The following is a 15,936-nucleotide window of genomic DNA, read 5'->3' on the forward strand; positions in this document are numbered from 1 at the left end:
AGTGTTCCAGGGTTGTACTTGATCAACTATTGCATTTCTTTTGGTCCAAGTCTCTAGAGGTGAATATAATGTGCTTTTGATTTTTGTTGTAATACTTTGATTAATGGAAAATTGTTGTTGAGAAAGAAAAAAAAACTCAAAAAACCAAGATGAGACATTTCCAGTAAATAGCAAAACACTATCGGAATAATGTATAAAGCCCAATAATTAAGACGGCCCAATGATACTTTCAGGCCTCGTTAAATTTAATGATTTTCTCCGTCCGTACAACTTAAAACGTGCGTAGCCTTCTTCTTTTGTTTCTCTGCAAGAACCAGTGGCGATGATGAACATAGGCGCTGGTCCCGGTGGCGGTATGGCCCGATACGTATACGTCGATATGGCCGGATACGTCAGTATGACCGGATACGGAGGAATGGCCGGATACGGCGGAGGAAGCGGATACGGCGGAGGAAGCGGACCAACGGTCGCAGCAGCCGCCGCTGCATTAGAGAAGCAAAAGGTGTTGTTACAGAGAGTAGAGACTGACATCACATCCGTCGTCCATAACTTCACTCAAATCGTCGATGACTCGAGGGTTTGTGATCTGATTTCGATTTTTTTTTTTTACTTATTAGTATTGGATTCAGAATTCAATCTCTGGAGCATAGATTTCGATTGGAGATAACCGTTTTTTGGAAATCTGTTTTACAAAAAAAAAAAAAAATCTTTAGATTTTGGTTCTCAGTTCACTGAAGGTGAAGAACGTTTTGGTTTTGTGTAGGTGAGTGTTCCACCGGTAAAGAACTCTCAAGAAGCAAACATGATGGAGATTCGAGCGTCAAGATTGGTAAAAATTTGATGTCTTTTTTTAACTTAAGGATGATGCGATTAGGTTTTAAGGTTTAAGGTAGTATTTGGGATTTGAAGCTCACAGGTGCAAAAAAGTGTTAGAATCCAGAGCTTACATGTCACGAGAATGAGTCTCCAAAATCTAATCTTAGTTTTGGTTTACAACTTGGGTTTGTCAAGAGTGGTTAAATTGATGTCTTTTAACTTAGGAAGATGCAATTAGGGTTTAAAGCTTTAAGGCAGTACTTGGGGATCTGAATGAATCCAGAGCTCACATTTCACTAATAGGTCTCCAGAATCTAATCTTAGTTGTAGTTTTGGTTTTCAACTGGGTTTGTTTTGGTAGCTTATTATGTATTGCCATCATTTTGTTTGTTAACTGAGTTCTTTTACTAATGATGATGAACAGGTTCAAGCAGCTGATTCTCTTTTAAAACTCGTATCGGAACTGAAGCAAACAGCAATTTGTTCAGGATTTGCATCACTAAACGATCATGTAGAACAAAGAATTGAAGAGTTTGATCAAGAGGCCGAGAAGACTAATCGATTGTTGGCTGTAATAGCCGATAATGCATCTTCCAGTCTTAAAGAGCTCGAGTCTCACTATTACTCTTCTGCTCAGAGATTGACTCTAGACATATAAAGGGGTTTCTGTATCTAATCCGGGGAAAATAGCAATTGTATGATGATCTTCTAACTTCTATATAGCCAAAACTTTGTAGGCTTCTTTGTCGGAACAAAATGTGATATAAATGGGCATTTAACTTTTGAACCTAAGTGTTTTTTTAATCCAAGAGATATTTTCTTCCCTGCACCATCTCCATAACCCACTTCCTCAGCAATTCATAAAATACAATTGTCTCCACTCGTTAATTTTCACTTCTTAATTCCCAATAATATAATGTACGACGTGCACACCTATCTTGGTAGGCAGATGAAGCGTTATTATATACGTGACAACAAGTAATGTCGAAATTTGATTGATAAAAAACGTAGTCAACTCGACATTGATGCTTTAAGACAAGATTCTTGTTTTCTTTCTTCTTCTGTACGTGGAAAAGAGGACACTATTGATCTAGCTTTACTCGCCGGCGATGTTATTGAAACCCGGGAATAAGCTTGTCTCGCCAGAGGTAAAAATTTAATTAAAACATCTATAATTCTCATCACTTTGGATAAAGAAAGTGTTTAGGATATACCTATTTAGATAAGGGTTAGGAATATATTGTACTTATCTAGTTATCTTGAACCGTGTATATTTATATGTTTCGGAATTGTGACGGTGTGACCTAATAACACAATATATACAAAGCTTTTCCTTGATTCGTTCTACTTTACAGAACCCTATGAAATCGTCTTATGTTCGTTTGCAGAAGAGTCATCATCCTGACGACTCTGCCTCATGCTCATCAAACCATAAATCTCAACAACGACAACCACGTAAAGATAAGCAGAAGCAGATTGATCAAAACACAAAGAAGATTGAAGAAGATATAATAACAACAGACCCGAATCCATTCGTCAGCAATCACAACAGTAACATGATCTCGCGAAGCAACAGCATGGGAAGCACATCCACTGATAACTCCTCTAAGCCTCACACAGGAGGAGATATTAGGTGGGACGCAGTGAACTCCCTGAAATCGAGAGGAATAAAGCTGGGAATCAACGATTTTCGCGTATTGAAGCGGCTAGGTTATGGAGATATAGGAAGTGTATATCTTGTTGAACTCAAAGGAGCAAACCCTACGACGTATTTCGCGATGAAAGTAATGGATAAGGCATCTCTTGTGAGCAGGAACAAGCTGTTGAGAGCTCAGACGGAGAGAGAGATCTTATCTCAGCTTGATCATCCTTTCTTGCCGACTCTTTACGCTCACTTCGAGACTGATAAATTCTATTGCTTGGTCATGGAGTTTTGTAGCGGTGGCAATCTCTATTCCTTGAGACAGAAGCAACCTAACAAGTGTTTCACAGAAGACGCTGCAAGGTTAGTAGTATACAAAACAGAGTATAGAAACAGAGAGATAACATTAATTAACTATATATAATTAAGGGTTTGGTTTTGTTGCTTATAATTACAGGTTCTTTGCATCAGAAGTGTTATTAGCATTAGAGTATCTACACATGCTCGGAATCGTATACCGAGATCTAAAGCCAGAGAACGTTCTTGTTCGTGACGACGGTCACATTATGCTCTCCGATTTCGATTTATCCCTCCGTTGTTCAGTCAATCCAACACTTGTGAAATCTTTCAACGGAGGAGGAACCACCGGAATCATTGACAACGATGCGGCGGTTCAAGGATGTTACCAACCGTCCACATTCTTCCCAAGAATGCGTCAATCCTCGAAGAAAAACCGAAAATCCAAATCCGATTTCGACGGATCATTACCAGAACTCATGGCAGAACCGGCAGACGTGAAGTCAATGTCTTTTGTCGGAACACACGAGTATTTAGCGCCGGAGATTATCAAAAACGAAGGTCACGGGAGCGCCGTAGATTGGTGGACGTTCGGTATCTTCATCTACGAGCTTCTCCACGGAGCGACACCTTTTAAAGGACAAGGAAACAAAGCTACGCTTTATAACGTAATAGGACAACCTCTGAGATTCCCGGAATATTCTCAGGTGAGTTCTACGGCGAAGGATTTGATCAAAGGTTTGTTGGTAAAAGAGCCGCAAAACAGAATCGCTTATAAACGAGGCGCGACGGAGATCAAGCAACACCCTTTCTTTGAAGGCGTGAACTGGGCGTTGATCCGTGGAGAAACGCCGCCACATATGCCGGAGCCGGTGGATTTCTCGTGCTATATGAAGAAAGAGAAGGAGTCTTTGCCGGCGTTTACGGACGTGGCCGCTGAAGTTAAGAAGAGCAAGATGTGTAATGAAGCTAAGAGCGGTAGTGATCCTGATTACATTGTTTTTGAGTATTTTTAGTCATCACCACGTTTAAAATACTTTTTCTTTCCGCTTTTAGAATTCTATGGTTTGTGTACCCTATTTTTTATTCAAACTGTCAATATTTATTTTTTTTTCGATTTTTGTATCTTTTCATTTTGGATATAGGAACATGATAAAGTAACATCACAACAAAATAGAATTTGCTTGCTTCATTTGTAGTGTGCTAAAGGACGTCGTGTTCCATTTTCGTTTTTTTGAGATATAATTATTGGGCCGGAGATAAAGCCCACTATTTAATTTTTCTTAGGAAAATATATAATCCTAGTTTTTTAAGTGCAAGAGCAGATCGATCGAAGCTTTTGTTGTTTAATGGCGGCTGGCTGGGTTCTTTAAAGCAGAGATGTCAATGTTATCCTCGACGTTGGCGCGCTCTTACTCGATTCCTTTCCGCAAAACACTAATGTCCTTAGATTTTCGAATTGCAATGCGACGAAACCCTTTTACCAGAATTCGATGTTCTCGTGTAGCTGCTTTCAGCTCGTCTCCTTCGCATTCACCAAATTTTCCGATTCCAGGTTAATATTTGATACCTGTAACTGATTTTTGAAAGAAATTGAGAAGCTAAGGATCGTGATTAGCGTTTATGTGCCTAAAGTTCCGTCTTTTATTCGTCTTCAGGGCTAGAAGATGTTTTTATTGGTTATCTCTTTGGAAGGAAGAAGGCAACAGAAGTAGCTCATGTGTGAGTACTTTTAAAGTCAGAAACTTGAACTAATCCTGTCTTCACATTTAAAGCTTTCAGATTTGATGTCAATTAATTAGCTTTAATCTTGGAGCTTTAGAAAAGCTGTCTCTGGATTAAAGAATGAATCTTTGGATCTTAGTGTTAAGGATAATGTCGTCGATGCATTAAAATTTGTTTTATAATATCACTGGTGATTGTTTGTTACCTTTCAGTGTGTGGGAGAAGGTAATCCAAAAGGGGGATATGGTCATTGATGCTACATGCGGAAACGGGAATGATACTTTAGCAATGTTGAAGATGGTTATGGATGATTCTATTTCTGGTGGCTGTGTTTATGCAATGGACATTCAAAAAGATGCCATTCAGAGCACTTCCTCTTTGCTGGATCAAACCCTTGGTTCAAAAGAGGTTAGATGATTACCGAAGCTTGTTTCCATTGCGGGGTGTATGGTTCTTACTTCTTACTAATATGGAACCTTGTTCCATTTCTGCTGAAGTAATGCAGAAGGACTGCGTCAAACTCTTTAACATCTGCCATAGTAAAATGGAAGAGATTGTCTCTGAAAACTCCCGTGTGAGGTACAGTGTAAATTTGGTGACCTGATGCAACATTTTTTGATGAATCCTCATCAACAGTTTCCTCGCTTTAGTAAGCTGCTTGAGAGGTCGAAATTTTTTCTGTTGATGTTAGGATGGTTGCATTCAATCTCGGGTATCTTCCAGGTGGCAACAAGTCGATAATCACGGTCTCAGGTACAACATTATTGGCATTGAAGGCTTCTGAGAGAATCTTAATGCCTGGTGGCCTCATTAGCTTGGTTGTTTACATTGGCCATCCTGGTGGAAGGTAATAACTAATAAGTAACTGCTGGCTAAAGGTTTCTCTGATAATCTAATAAGACGATATTTTTAGTTTTGTAACATAGTTTGATAATGATCCATCTTCTTGTTGTGAATTGGTTTGTTGTTCAGGGAAGAGTTAGAAGTGGTAGAAGCTTTTGGGTCGAGTTTACCGGTCAGTGATTGGGTCTGCTGCAAATTACAAATGCTGAACCGACCGTTAGCTCCGGTTCTTGTTTTCATGTTCAAAAGAGAACTAAAATGATTATTCAGATCCACAGAAGCTTTGTATGCATCACCATTCTCACTTGTACATGATAATGATATGTTTTTGATTTTATGTTTTTGATGCTTAAATCTGAGAGATCATTTTGCTGATACTGTATGTCAATCTATTTTACCTTCGTTTTTGACATCTTCAAAATCTGTTTATGGGAAAGTGAAAACGATGAGGCAAAAATAAAAATGCAAAAAGCCAAAAACAACAAAAAACGACCACGGTGGGACTCGAACCCACAATCTCCCGCTCCGGAGGCGAGCGCCTTATCCATTAGGCCACGCGGTCCTTTTGGTTGTTAACTACATTTAGGTATATATAACTTTTAATCTTACTCACTGCATAGTCCGCACAACTACCAAAACTGAAATTTCATAAACTGTGTGACAGACAACAAGAACATGGTTGAGAGAAACATTTTTCCTGGTTGTTCAAAGGAATTCTTATTAATCTTCACTGAGATGAATCCAAACTCAATAATCCTCAAGTATATAGAATTGTAGATACAACCCTTAATTCTTGGCTAAACTTTAACACAGAAAAATAGATTGAACCAAGCTAGGCTTGTGACTGATCCCTGTAGCTTCTTCTTGGACTTATTCATGAAGAAGAAGAACCCACCATGGGCAAGTTTGATTCGGTTGCCCATTCAGTCCAAGACCCATCATAGATCGGGACATCGGCTTTTCCCAAACGATGAAATCCCTGACGAGTAAAATAGGAGTAATCAGTCTCAGATTTTTATCATATCATAGTAAATGAGTAAATTCTAACATCATCATTTTGTTACCATTGCCAAAACACAAGCTGTCACACCGGTTCCACATGAGGCCATGATTGGACTGTCTAGTGAAATGCCTGCAGATAAACGGTTAAGTAATCGCTTAAAAGTTAAAACAGCTGCTTAGGTAATGCTTTTTATATTACCTTCTTGTTCAAACCTCTTCTTAAGCTCCTCCGCTGGTAACACTGTTTGAGAGGAATCAAACATCTGCAAAAAGAAATATATTATCATTTTCTATGGTGTCAAAACAAATATAACAGCAAGTCCTTCAAGTTAGACGGTTGCTTACGTCGGGAAAAGGGACACACTTGCTACCAGGTATATGACCGCTCGGTATTCCCTTGCGAGGTTCTGGAGCAGTACCGTCAAATCTGTCAAACAGAGTAAATTCTATATCAAATGCTATAAGCAGAACCAAATTCAAATCATTAGCATATTATATAGTGAAACTCAATCCAGACTTAAGCAATGACTTACAAACATACCTAGCTTTTGCACGCGCATCTATGTGCTGATAAGTCTTATCCTCCATGTTTTCCTTTACCTGTCAATTATCCAATTAGCTTTGTTAATCTTACTAGCGAACTATCTACAGACTTTAAACCTATTTATGACAGAAGTGGCATCTTTGAAGACAAACTAGTCTACTACTAGGCCCCTCCGCTTCAATACCACCAAGGATTTGATTTGCGGAACAATAAACCAGGTGATTATGGGAAAAAATGAATTGAATAGCATCATCTCAAGTTCATCAAATTTCAAAGAAAAAAAACTGTTTAGGAAACGCTAACCTGATCAAGTCCCCATACAAGATGCGACTGGAACTTCGTATGAAAAGTTATTGGAGTAATCTGTGCAACCAGCAAAGATGTGGATAAACCATAAGTAGCAGGTAAACCAACTAACTATGCAATTTCAAAGATACATGCAGATTGGCAAAAACTATTCTATGAATGAACAAACTCACCGTTTGTCCTTGATATATTTTCTCTACAGCGTCATTTGCTAGACTGGATTTCAAAATGGCATCACTTGAGGCACTGGATTCAACGTCATAACCTGAAGCACGCCATTTTGGCAAGCCTCCATCAAGTACCCATACTTTTTCATGTCCAAAGACTCTAAACATCCTGTTTTTAAGTTTTAACAAAAGGCGTACACATTAATTTGATAATACCTAAGAGAACATATTTAGCAAAGATTAACAAAGCTCAGGGACATATGAGATCCATAACTCACCACCATACACGAGCTGCACTAAAGAGCCCCTTTCCATCATATACAACCACGCCATCTTTGTTCTCGATTCCAAGAGCTGAACAGCCAGCAGAGAAAGCTTCCTCAGATGGTAGCATGTGTGGTAACTGACATAAGGCACATAGACACACACAATATATAGGCTTGTCAAAGCTTTAATGGGAAAATTTCTCAATATTCACAAACAAATAACACAGCATAGAGCCTAGGTTTTGTTGCTAGAGAAACAACAATATCCTCGATATGGCTTCAATGAAGGGATACTTACTGATAAGATCTCAATTATACATAAAAGTGATGGCAGTATGAAGTCAATAAGTTAACAATAACATCTTCTCCTAATGAAAAGGGACAGGGATTCTCACGTTTGTTTTTCGATCTGATATTCCATCCAAATCAAAGAAGAGAGCACCTGGAATATGAGCAACCTGTAGAAGAGGATAACATACAAGCCAATCAACAAAAAAGCCGTATACTAACTCTAATGCAGAGTTTTCCTTTCCATACAAAACTTTCATAGTGCTCATCCAGAACAACGGCTAAAAGCTTGTTTACTTAGTAATCTACAAAACTGTACATATTCTCACTTGATACTCTTGGACTGGATTTCTTTGCTCATGTGGCATGTACCATGAGGCATCCAAAACCTGACCAGGAAACAACCAAGTTACATAAGAGTCATGGCGGAAAAATTCTTGACAAAGTCTAAAGACACAACAAATGCAAAATCTGAGATTAAAAATTCAAAGAATGGCGGTTACCTTTATATCAGCGCCTCTAAGATTAGCATGGAGCCAATCAACAGACACAACAGGTTCATTGGAAGATATGGATGATGTGGCGTAATTAGCTTTTGGCTCAGTTCCAGTAGAAGCCATAACTCGACTAACGTGAGTAGATGATTTAGAAGTTGAATAGGCAGAGTGTAACTGTGAGCTGAATGCTTTCTTCTGCAATAATAAGGATTCAGCTCAACCAACATAACAAAAAAAATAAAAGTCCAAACTTTGGTTACAACAATTCAACAAAGTGAAAGAAAAAAAAAACACAAATTCGAGTCATTAAACACAGACATCATCGGATAATTTATTCTACACAGTTAACTACAACTCCCTATGTGAAAAGCCCACTAGTAGTAGCCAATTACAAGACTAGGATCAGAGACCAGAAGTGAGAACAACGATGAAAGGAAACGTAAGCTGAGAGAGAAGGATGGAAAATTAAATTGATAACAACTTACGTTTAGAAAGGTTGCAAATTTAGGGGTCCGAAGAGGAGATAGAGAAGGATTAATGAGGCAGCGACGAGCAACCAATAAAGATCTTGAGTAAAGGGTAGAAGCCATATATATCACCTCGAAAATACCATCTACTGTATAGATAAAAAAACGTTGTTGAGTTTACTGTTCAGAAGATTCCCCAAGCTCGCAACTTTGTTCTTAACGATGCTGCTTCTACTCCCCACCACTGATCAGGAGTCAGGAGGACTAAAGACTGTGTTTGGTACTTTGGTTACAGAAAATCGCGTTTGCGTTCTCTTTATCAAACGCTTGCGTTTTTTGCTTTTTTTTTTGCGTTTTAAGTTTTATATTAAAACGCAGTCGTTTTGGCTTTACTTCCCCTGTTCCCCATTCTTCTTCCAAAAGAAAAAAAAATCGTAAAATCTCACTTCAACCTTCTCTGCACGAAACCTAAAAAGCTTATTTATTTTCACCTCTTTCTCTCTCTGCAACTTAATCGCTTCGTCGATCTCGATTCTCAAGCTCAAGCTCAAGGTAAGCTAGTCTCTTCATAGTGGTAGTTCCTGTTTGCAGATTCGTATCGATCTCGAAAGTCCCATTCTTTTAATTTCTAGGAGTTTTTTTAAGAGTCTGATGTGAGTATATTTAGGTAACGGGACCTGAATCGTTTGATCCCGGTGACTTCGAAACCCTAATTTTCGTTGGGGTTTAGAATCACGAGTCCAATTTTTATGAAATATTCTTTGCAATAAACTGATCTCACTCGTCTTTCACAGCTTTTCGCGGATTTGATTAAGGAGCTATGGGGGATAGTCAGTACTCATTTTCACTCACCACTTTCAGGTACCAACTTAGTTTAATCAATTCATTCACGTTCGTGTCTTCCGAGCTTTTTCGTGTTAGTTTAAGCTGTGACTAATTTGTGATGTGGCTATGAATGAAACACAGCCCATCTGGGAAGCTGGTTCAGATAGAGCATGCCCTTACTGCTGTGGGATCAGGCCAAACATCTTTGGGGATTAAAGGTTTGACAATGACATGATGAAGTTCTAATTGATCTAAGAAAGTTTTTAGTTTTCTTCTGATAACTGTTTTTGTTTGTTTGTTTGTTTACTGCAGCTTCCAATGGAGTTGTCATTGCAACCGAAAAGAAATTGCCTTCTATTTTGGTTGATGAAGCATCTGTAAGTTTATAATCTTCCTTCCTAATCATTATATGGTAGACTTAACTTGCCTGTGGGAATTAAGAGGATTGGATCGTTTTTAAGAAATAAGTTTTTTTTTGTATTGTTGCCTGATGGTCATGCTTTCTTAGATTTGCGTAATCCAGTCAACATTTCTGACGTTAGTTTTCTCTTCTGCCTGTTTCAGGTTCAAAAAATTCAGCACTTGACTCCTAATATTGGAGTTGTTTACAGGTTTTTCTCCTCGCCTATGTTAAGATTTTTATATGTTATTGGTTTTGATTTTATAGCTTGGCTGCTAACTTTTTTTTTGCATTTTTCTTCTATGAAGTGGCATGGGTCCTGATTTTCGAGTTCTTGTTAGGAAGAGTAGGAAACAGGCTGAGCAATATCTCCGTCTTTACAAAGTAATCATATCTCTCTTTTCCTCAAAATTTCTTGTATTCCTTGCTAAATGTGATATGGTTTCTGTTATTTTCCTCCGTGAATGTTTATTTTCCTGTCAATTCAGTTGCTTTATCATCTAAGGAAGCTTTCTTGTTGCAGGAACCCATCCCTGTTACCCAACTTGTAAGGGAAACGGCTACTGTTATGCAAGAGTTTACTCAATCGGGGTAAGTGTTATGTTTACTTTAAACTATAAAATACAACCTCATATGTCACATGTTTACTTCTTCCTATATTCCCAATATGTTTGATTGAACTGAATTATTTTCTCAGAAAAAAAGCAATTATCAAGTGCGTAGCTTTGCACTTGCAATTTGAGATTTGATCAATGACTTGGCGTGAAATAATGCTGCTTTAGCAAATTTGTACCCACCATATATCCTGTTTCTATTTTTTTTTTACCTTCTCTTGTTAACAGTGGTGTTAGACCTTTCGGAGTTTCCCTGCTTGTGGCTGGATATGATGACAAGGGTCCACAACTGTATCAGGTATTTCGTCCTCAGTACATCTGTCAGTTTATTGAAAACAGTCGAGTCTTGCAATCTTCATACCTCAATTTCCGTTCTTTTCAGTGCTGAAAAACTTAACTTAGAGAAACTTGTAGCTTTGTAAGATACCTTTGGCATTATCCTGTTACGATAATTTACCACCTTATATTTCTGTCTAAACCGAATTACCATTCATCTTGAGATTATAACCTGAGAATTAAACTTTGCTTTCCTTACTCAGGGTCTAATTCTTCTATACTTTTTGTTCTTATGCTAGGTGGATCCATCTGGCTCTTATTTCTCTTGGAAAGCTTCAGCCATGGGAAAAAACGTTTCGAACGCAAAAACATTCCTTGAGAAAAGGTAATAGTGTTTACTATTTGTTGATATCCAAAGATGGTAGATACGTGAAACATTCTATAACCAGTTAACTAATCTTAAATTTTACTTTTGTTAGTCAAATTTCGTTTGTTTGGCTCCTGTCGTAACAGGAAAGCACTCCTCTTTCGCTGACCAACCTTAACCAACCACAAATTTCTTGCAGGTACACAGAAGACATGGAACTTGATGATGCCATTCACACAGCGATATTGACATTGAAAGAAGGGTAAGTATAGATCTTTGAATTCAAGATCACTAATCATTCATTAGTAGAAAGAAACTAGTCTTGTGGCTGTGAGATTACCTAACCCATAGCACTGTCGTTTATAATGAAAGCACAGGATTAAAAGCACTTGTATTCTTGTAGTAAACCTTCAGCTATTTCTGATGATGGTGTACACGCACACACACTCACAGTACATGTGTAGCTTTAAGCTTTTTACACTGTGCCAACAAGCCTTCACCTCATTTGTTTTTTTGCTTTTGCTTTTGGTAGCTTTGAAGGAGAGATCTCAAGCAAAAATATTGAAATTGGCAAAATCGGTGCTGACAAAGTTTTCAGGTACCCATTTTGTTTAAAATCAAGAATCTTTATTGCCGCTGGTGATGTTTAAATGGAATGTGCTTAATACTCAATTGTTCTTTTTTGGGATTAATGCAGGGTACTAACACCAGCGGAGATCGATGATTACCTTGCTGAAGTTGAATAACTTCCCGCATAGTCTAGCAATGAACATGCGTTTAAGACCTGATTTTCGTGGCATTTGCTGAGTCTTAAGGAGTTGTCTTTTTCTGTAAAACTTTGGATCTTTAAATAGTATGTTGCTGAACTCAAGCTGAGTGTCTTTCTTATGATTCAATAACTAATGAAATCCGTTTTTTCTTCTCACTCATTGAAGGTTTTTAGAGAAATATTTTGAAGTAGTCTTATCGTATCAGTCAATGAACTGGTCGCATGGCAACTTTTTCACCTCCAAATCGAGAAACCAATTCTATTCCATTCCGTACAACAGAGTTAACTGTCTACAAACAAAATTAGGCATCCCTTTGAGGAAAAATTCCAAAGTCACAGAGTAATGTAACAAAACTATTGAAACCCAAAACCGTATCCAAAGAATCCTATAATGAAACTGTCAGCTAGCTACTGTACAGCGTAATCGAGCTTCCTCTTCTTTCACCAATAATCCTTACAAGAACACAACCCACTCTCAAAATGGTGAAACCTATACTGATCTCTCAACACGATTCTACGTCCGATGACTCTACTAACAAACTTGTACACAGAGTGACAATCACTGCATATGCGAAGGTTCTTAAAGATTCTAAGTGTGGAACCTTCAGGAGTAGTCATCAACGCATAAGCTAGAGCGAGTCTTTCGCTGTGATTCCAAAGATTGTGCTCTTTCTGTTCTTCATCTGTGTCTTGCAGAGCCTGACTAGTATCTGCAACATACCCAGATTCTTTGATCAGCTTCTTGATGTCTTCTAGCTTCGCGTATATCTCCAATGTTTGCGGATGAGTTCTGTCTCCAATACCAAACGAACTCACTCTGTCTTTTAGCTTTACCCAACTGCAAGCTTGTTTCTTCGTGATGTTCTTGAAACCCATTTGCTTTCTCACATTCTCCACGTCTTCCCATCTACCTGTTGTTGCAAACATATTTGAGGACAGGACATAAACAGAATCATCCTCTGGTTCTAGCTTCGAGAGATTTTCTGCTGCTTTTCTTCCACGGTCTAGATCCCCATAAATTTTGCAGGAGGCTAACAAACTACGCCACACGAGGTCGTTTGGTTTCATTGGCATTTTAGATATAAAGCTTTCTGCTTCAGCTAACCTCCCTGATCTTCCAAGAAGATCAATTACACAGATGCAATGTTCAATCGCCGGTTTTAAACCGAAATCTTTAGCAATCATGTCATAGTACGCAAGGCCTTGGTTTACTAACCCTCCGTGGCTGCACGCTGTAAGAAGAGAGACAAATGTGACATGACCCGGCTTGATTCCCAATTCAAGCATCTCATGGAAAGTCTCACAAACTTCCTCAAAGCACCCATGTCTCCCAAAAGCTGATATTAATATGTTCCACGAAGGGAGTGATCGATTGACTGATGGAGGAAGCATTTTCACAACTTCCCCTATTTCCCCGCATTTGCTATACATGTCTGCAGCAGCGTTAAAGATGAAGCAATCTTGTTCAAACCCGAGTTTTACAGCTAAACCATGAAGTTGTTGGCCTTCTTCTAGGACCGCTAGCTTCGCAGCAGCAGAAAGTCCCTCAGAGAAACTAAAATGGTCTAGACTCAAACCAAATCTTCTCATTTTTGATACAAGTTTTAGCACCTCTTCTCCATGACCATGATGAGCATTTGCCGCAAGCATAGCATTCCACGTGATGATATTCCTATTATCTAATCCGTTAAATAGGTCCTGACTCGAGCTCAAATCACCACATTTTGCATACATAGTGATAAGCGAGTTTTTCACGTGTTCATCCGATTCAAATCCAGCAGAAACTATGTAGGCGTGTAATGGCTTCCCCCGTTCAAGCAAATCACCGGGCATTAAACAAGCACCAAGAACACTTACCACTGTGATATAATTTGCAGGAACACCTTCCAACCTCATAGTTCGAAAAGCGGCTAGTGCCTTGTCGGGATCTTCACTCTCAGCATAGCCACCAATAAGAGCATTCCAAGCTACTTCATCTCGTCTAGGCATATGTACTAGTACCCGTCTGGATTCGCTCATCTCGCCCATCTTTCCGTACATAGAAACCAATGCATTACCAATAATCTGATTTTCAAATAAACCGGTGACCTCTACAAGCCCATGAAGGATCCTGCCCTTATCGAGAAATTCGGAACTAAAGCAAGCAGCCAATGCGCTTGTAAAACTCACATAGTTCACTGATTTTCTAGTTCTTATCATTGAACAAAGAAGTCCTAAAGCATCTAAGCTCCTCCCATCTTCGACAAAACAAGCCATCAAAGAGTTCCATGAGATCAGATCTTTAGTGGGCATTAGTTGGAACACCAACTCTGCCTCTTCTGATCTTCCAGCGCCTGCGTACATTCTCAAAAGAGTATTGCACACACAAACAACCGAACTGAATCCCATTTTAACCACCAAACCATGAATTCCTCTACCCCATTTTTGGTGATCTACATGACCCAAAACTGATAACAGAGTAGACACAGTGGTGGAGTTCACTTCATCATGAAAGCGACGCATTGAATTGAAAATCCTAAATGATTCCTCGAAATGACCATTTTGTGCATACGCCCCAGCAATCGAATTCCATGAAATAGTGTCATGTTCGGACATTTGATCAAAAATGTAATTTGCATACTCTACATTTCCCAGATTACCAAACATAGATATGAGAGAATTCTCCACAGCCAGCTTACTCTCCAGTCCCGATTTGATAACCTCTCCGACAAGTTGACGACCCAAGTATTCATCTTTAAGCAATCCGCAGGAACTGATTACCAAAGACATGGAATTCTCATTACACCCAACTCCTTCTCCTCTCATACCTTTATATATATCAATGACTTCCTCTGGCTCACCTTTATCCGAGAAACCAACCATCAGTGAAGTCCAAGACACCACGTTTCGGTCAGGCATCTCCTCAAAGACCTTTTTCGAACACGAAACCAATCCATAAACCCCATAAAGATGCAAAATAGCTGTACTCACATAAACGTCAGACAACAAACCAGACTTAGCCACAAAGCCGTGAACTTGAACCCCTTCTCTAAACATAGAACCTGAACGACCACAAGCTGTTACTAAACTAGCAATCACAAAGCTACTCGGCTTAATACCAATATCACACATCTTCCGGAAAAATCCCATTCCTTCCAAATACAATCCAACACGGACTAGCCCCGACATCATGGTATTCCAAGAAACTTCATTTCTCACAGGCATTTCATCGAACAGGTAACGTGCAGGTTTGACTCGACCAAACTTCATATACATATTAATCAAAGTGTTGGTGTGAAGCACACTCAGACGAACCAATCCCTTGACACAAAGCGCATGGACAGCTCTTCCCGTAGATTCTCTACTGATTTGAGAGAAACCAATTTGATCAAAACAAGATAATTCCGGGTTCCAATGGTCTGAGAGCGAGAAACATCGACTCAATCTTGTAACTTTTTTTACTTCTTCTTCTTCTCCTTCTTCCACCCTTTCCAAACATTGCAATGTCGAGAATCGTCGCGTCTTCGAATGGCGGGAGACAAACCCACTAAGGAAACGAGTTTCGCCGCCCTGAAAAGACAGGACTTTGCGTCCCCAGCTGGCCAGCTCTAATTCGTCGGTGTTTCTCAACGGTGGTTCCCCGGAAAAGATCAATGATTTTAAAGAAACCTCCAAACAAACAAAAAAAGACTGCTCTTTTGAGGAAAAAAGAAAACCAAACCGGAGAGGCATACCAGAAAACGCAATTAATGGACCATATTTAACCGGTTTTTACCGGTTTATGAAAGAAACTAAAAAGTCATAATTTCGATATGAGTCCCGTACTAATTCTTTTCTTTCGTATAT

The 15,936-nt window shown here is 39.0% G+C and overlaps 6 protein-coding genes and 1 non-coding gene across 8 annotated transcripts; 4 read left to right on the top strand and 3 right to left on the bottom strand.

The window, feature by feature from the left end:
• Positions 1-225: 225 nt before the first annotated feature.
• LOC104755964 (mediator of RNA polymerase II transcription subunit 22b) lies at positions 226-1,608 on the top strand. The gene is made up of 3 exons (XM_010478452.3): positions 226-577; positions 764-829; positions 1,241-1,608. Exons 1-3 carry the CDS (start codon positions 323-325, stop codon positions 1,472-1,474), a joined length of 555 nt encoding a protein of 184 aa, XP_010476754.1. The 5' UTR covers positions 226-322; the 3' UTR covers positions 1,475-1,608.
• A 214-nt stretch (positions 1,609-1,822) lies between these two features.
• On the top strand, positions 1,823-3,872 carry LOC104755965 (serine/threonine-protein kinase RHS3-like). Its single transcript, XM_010478453.2, has 3 exons — positions 1,823-1,964; positions 2,205-2,821; positions 2,916-3,872. Exons 1-3 carry the CDS (start codon positions 1,926-1,928, stop codon positions 3,769-3,771), a joined length of 1,512 nt encoding a protein of 503 aa, XP_010476755.1. The 5' UTR covers positions 1,823-1,925; the 3' UTR covers positions 3,772-3,872.
• A 194-nt stretch (positions 3,873-4,066) lies between these two features.
• Positions 4,067-5,698, top strand: LOC104755966 (tRNA (mnm(5)s(2)U34)-methyltransferase, chloroplastic-like). Of its 2 annotated transcripts, none has more exons than XR_015585861.1 (6): positions 4,067-4,310; positions 4,414-4,477; positions 4,693-4,888; positions 4,978-5,059; positions 5,172-5,327; positions 5,453-5,698. XR_015585861.1 is itself a non-coding variant. In XM_010478454.2 (6 exons), the coding sequence occupies exons 1-6, from the start codon at positions 4,136-4,138 to the stop codon at positions 5,583-5,585; spliced, it is 798 nt and encodes a 265-aa protein (XP_010476756.1). In that variant the 5' UTR covers positions 4,067-4,135; the 3' UTR covers positions 5,586-5,698. The 2 variants fall into 2 exon arrangements, 1 of the variants encoding a protein (XP_010476756.1); XM_010478454.2 differs by having other exon boundaries at positions 4,986-5,059.
• Positions 5,699-5,812: 114 nt separating this feature from the next.
• TRNAR-CCG (transfer RNA arginine (anticodon CCG)) lies at positions 5,813-5,885 on the bottom strand. Its single transcript has one exon. It is a non-coding gene; the product is annotated as a tRNA-Arg (tRNA).
• Positions 5,886-6,024: 139 nt separating this feature from the next.
• LOC104755967 (thiosulfate/3-mercaptopyruvate sulfurtransferase 2) lies at positions 6,025-9,167 on the bottom strand. Its single transcript, XM_010478455.3, has 12 exons — positions 8,879-9,167; positions 8,400-8,588; positions 8,226-8,285; positions 8,004-8,066; positions 7,621-7,745; positions 7,349-7,511; positions 7,173-7,232; positions 6,867-6,925; positions 6,671-6,752; positions 6,525-6,588; positions 6,388-6,455; positions 6,025-6,302 (listed from the first exon to the last, which is right to left on the bottom strand). Exons 1-12 carry the CDS (start codon positions 8,981-8,983, stop codon positions 6,198-6,200), a joined length of 1,143 nt encoding a protein of 380 aa, XP_010476757.2. The 5' UTR covers positions 8,984-9,167; the 3' UTR covers positions 6,025-6,197.
• Positions 9,127-12,267, top strand: LOC104755968 (proteasome subunit alpha type-2-A). The gene is made up of 12 exons (XM_010478457.2): positions 9,127-9,412; positions 9,655-9,721; positions 9,827-9,903; positions 9,998-10,062; positions 10,250-10,296; positions 10,394-10,469; positions 10,609-10,676; positions 10,928-10,997; positions 11,275-11,360; positions 11,542-11,604; positions 11,875-11,940; positions 12,040-12,267. The coding sequence occupies exons 2-12, from the start codon at positions 9,681-9,683 to the stop codon at positions 12,086-12,088; spliced, it is 708 nt and encodes a 235-aa protein (XP_010476759.1). The 5' UTR covers positions 9,127-9,412; positions 9,655-9,680; the 3' UTR covers positions 12,089-12,267.
• A 74-nt stretch (positions 12,268-12,341) lies between these two features.
• LOC104759248 (putative pentatricopeptide repeat-containing protein At3g13770, mitochondrial) lies at positions 12,342-15,876 on the bottom strand. The gene has a single exon (XM_010482197.3). It carries the CDS (start codon positions 15,820-15,822, stop codon positions 12,553-12,555), a length of 3,270 nt encoding a protein of 1,089 aa, XP_010480499.3. The 5' UTR covers positions 15,823-15,876; the 3' UTR covers positions 12,342-12,552.
• Between the last annotated feature and the right edge of the window lie 60 nt (positions 15,877-15,936).

The sequence above is a fragment of the Camelina sativa genome, chromosome 17, assembly GCF_030686135.1.
Source record: "Camelina sativa cultivar CO46 ecotype springtype chromosome 17, ASM3068613v1".
NCBI classification, from domain to species: Eukaryota; Viridiplantae; Streptophyta; class Magnoliopsida; order Brassicales; family Brassicaceae; genus Camelina; species Camelina sativa.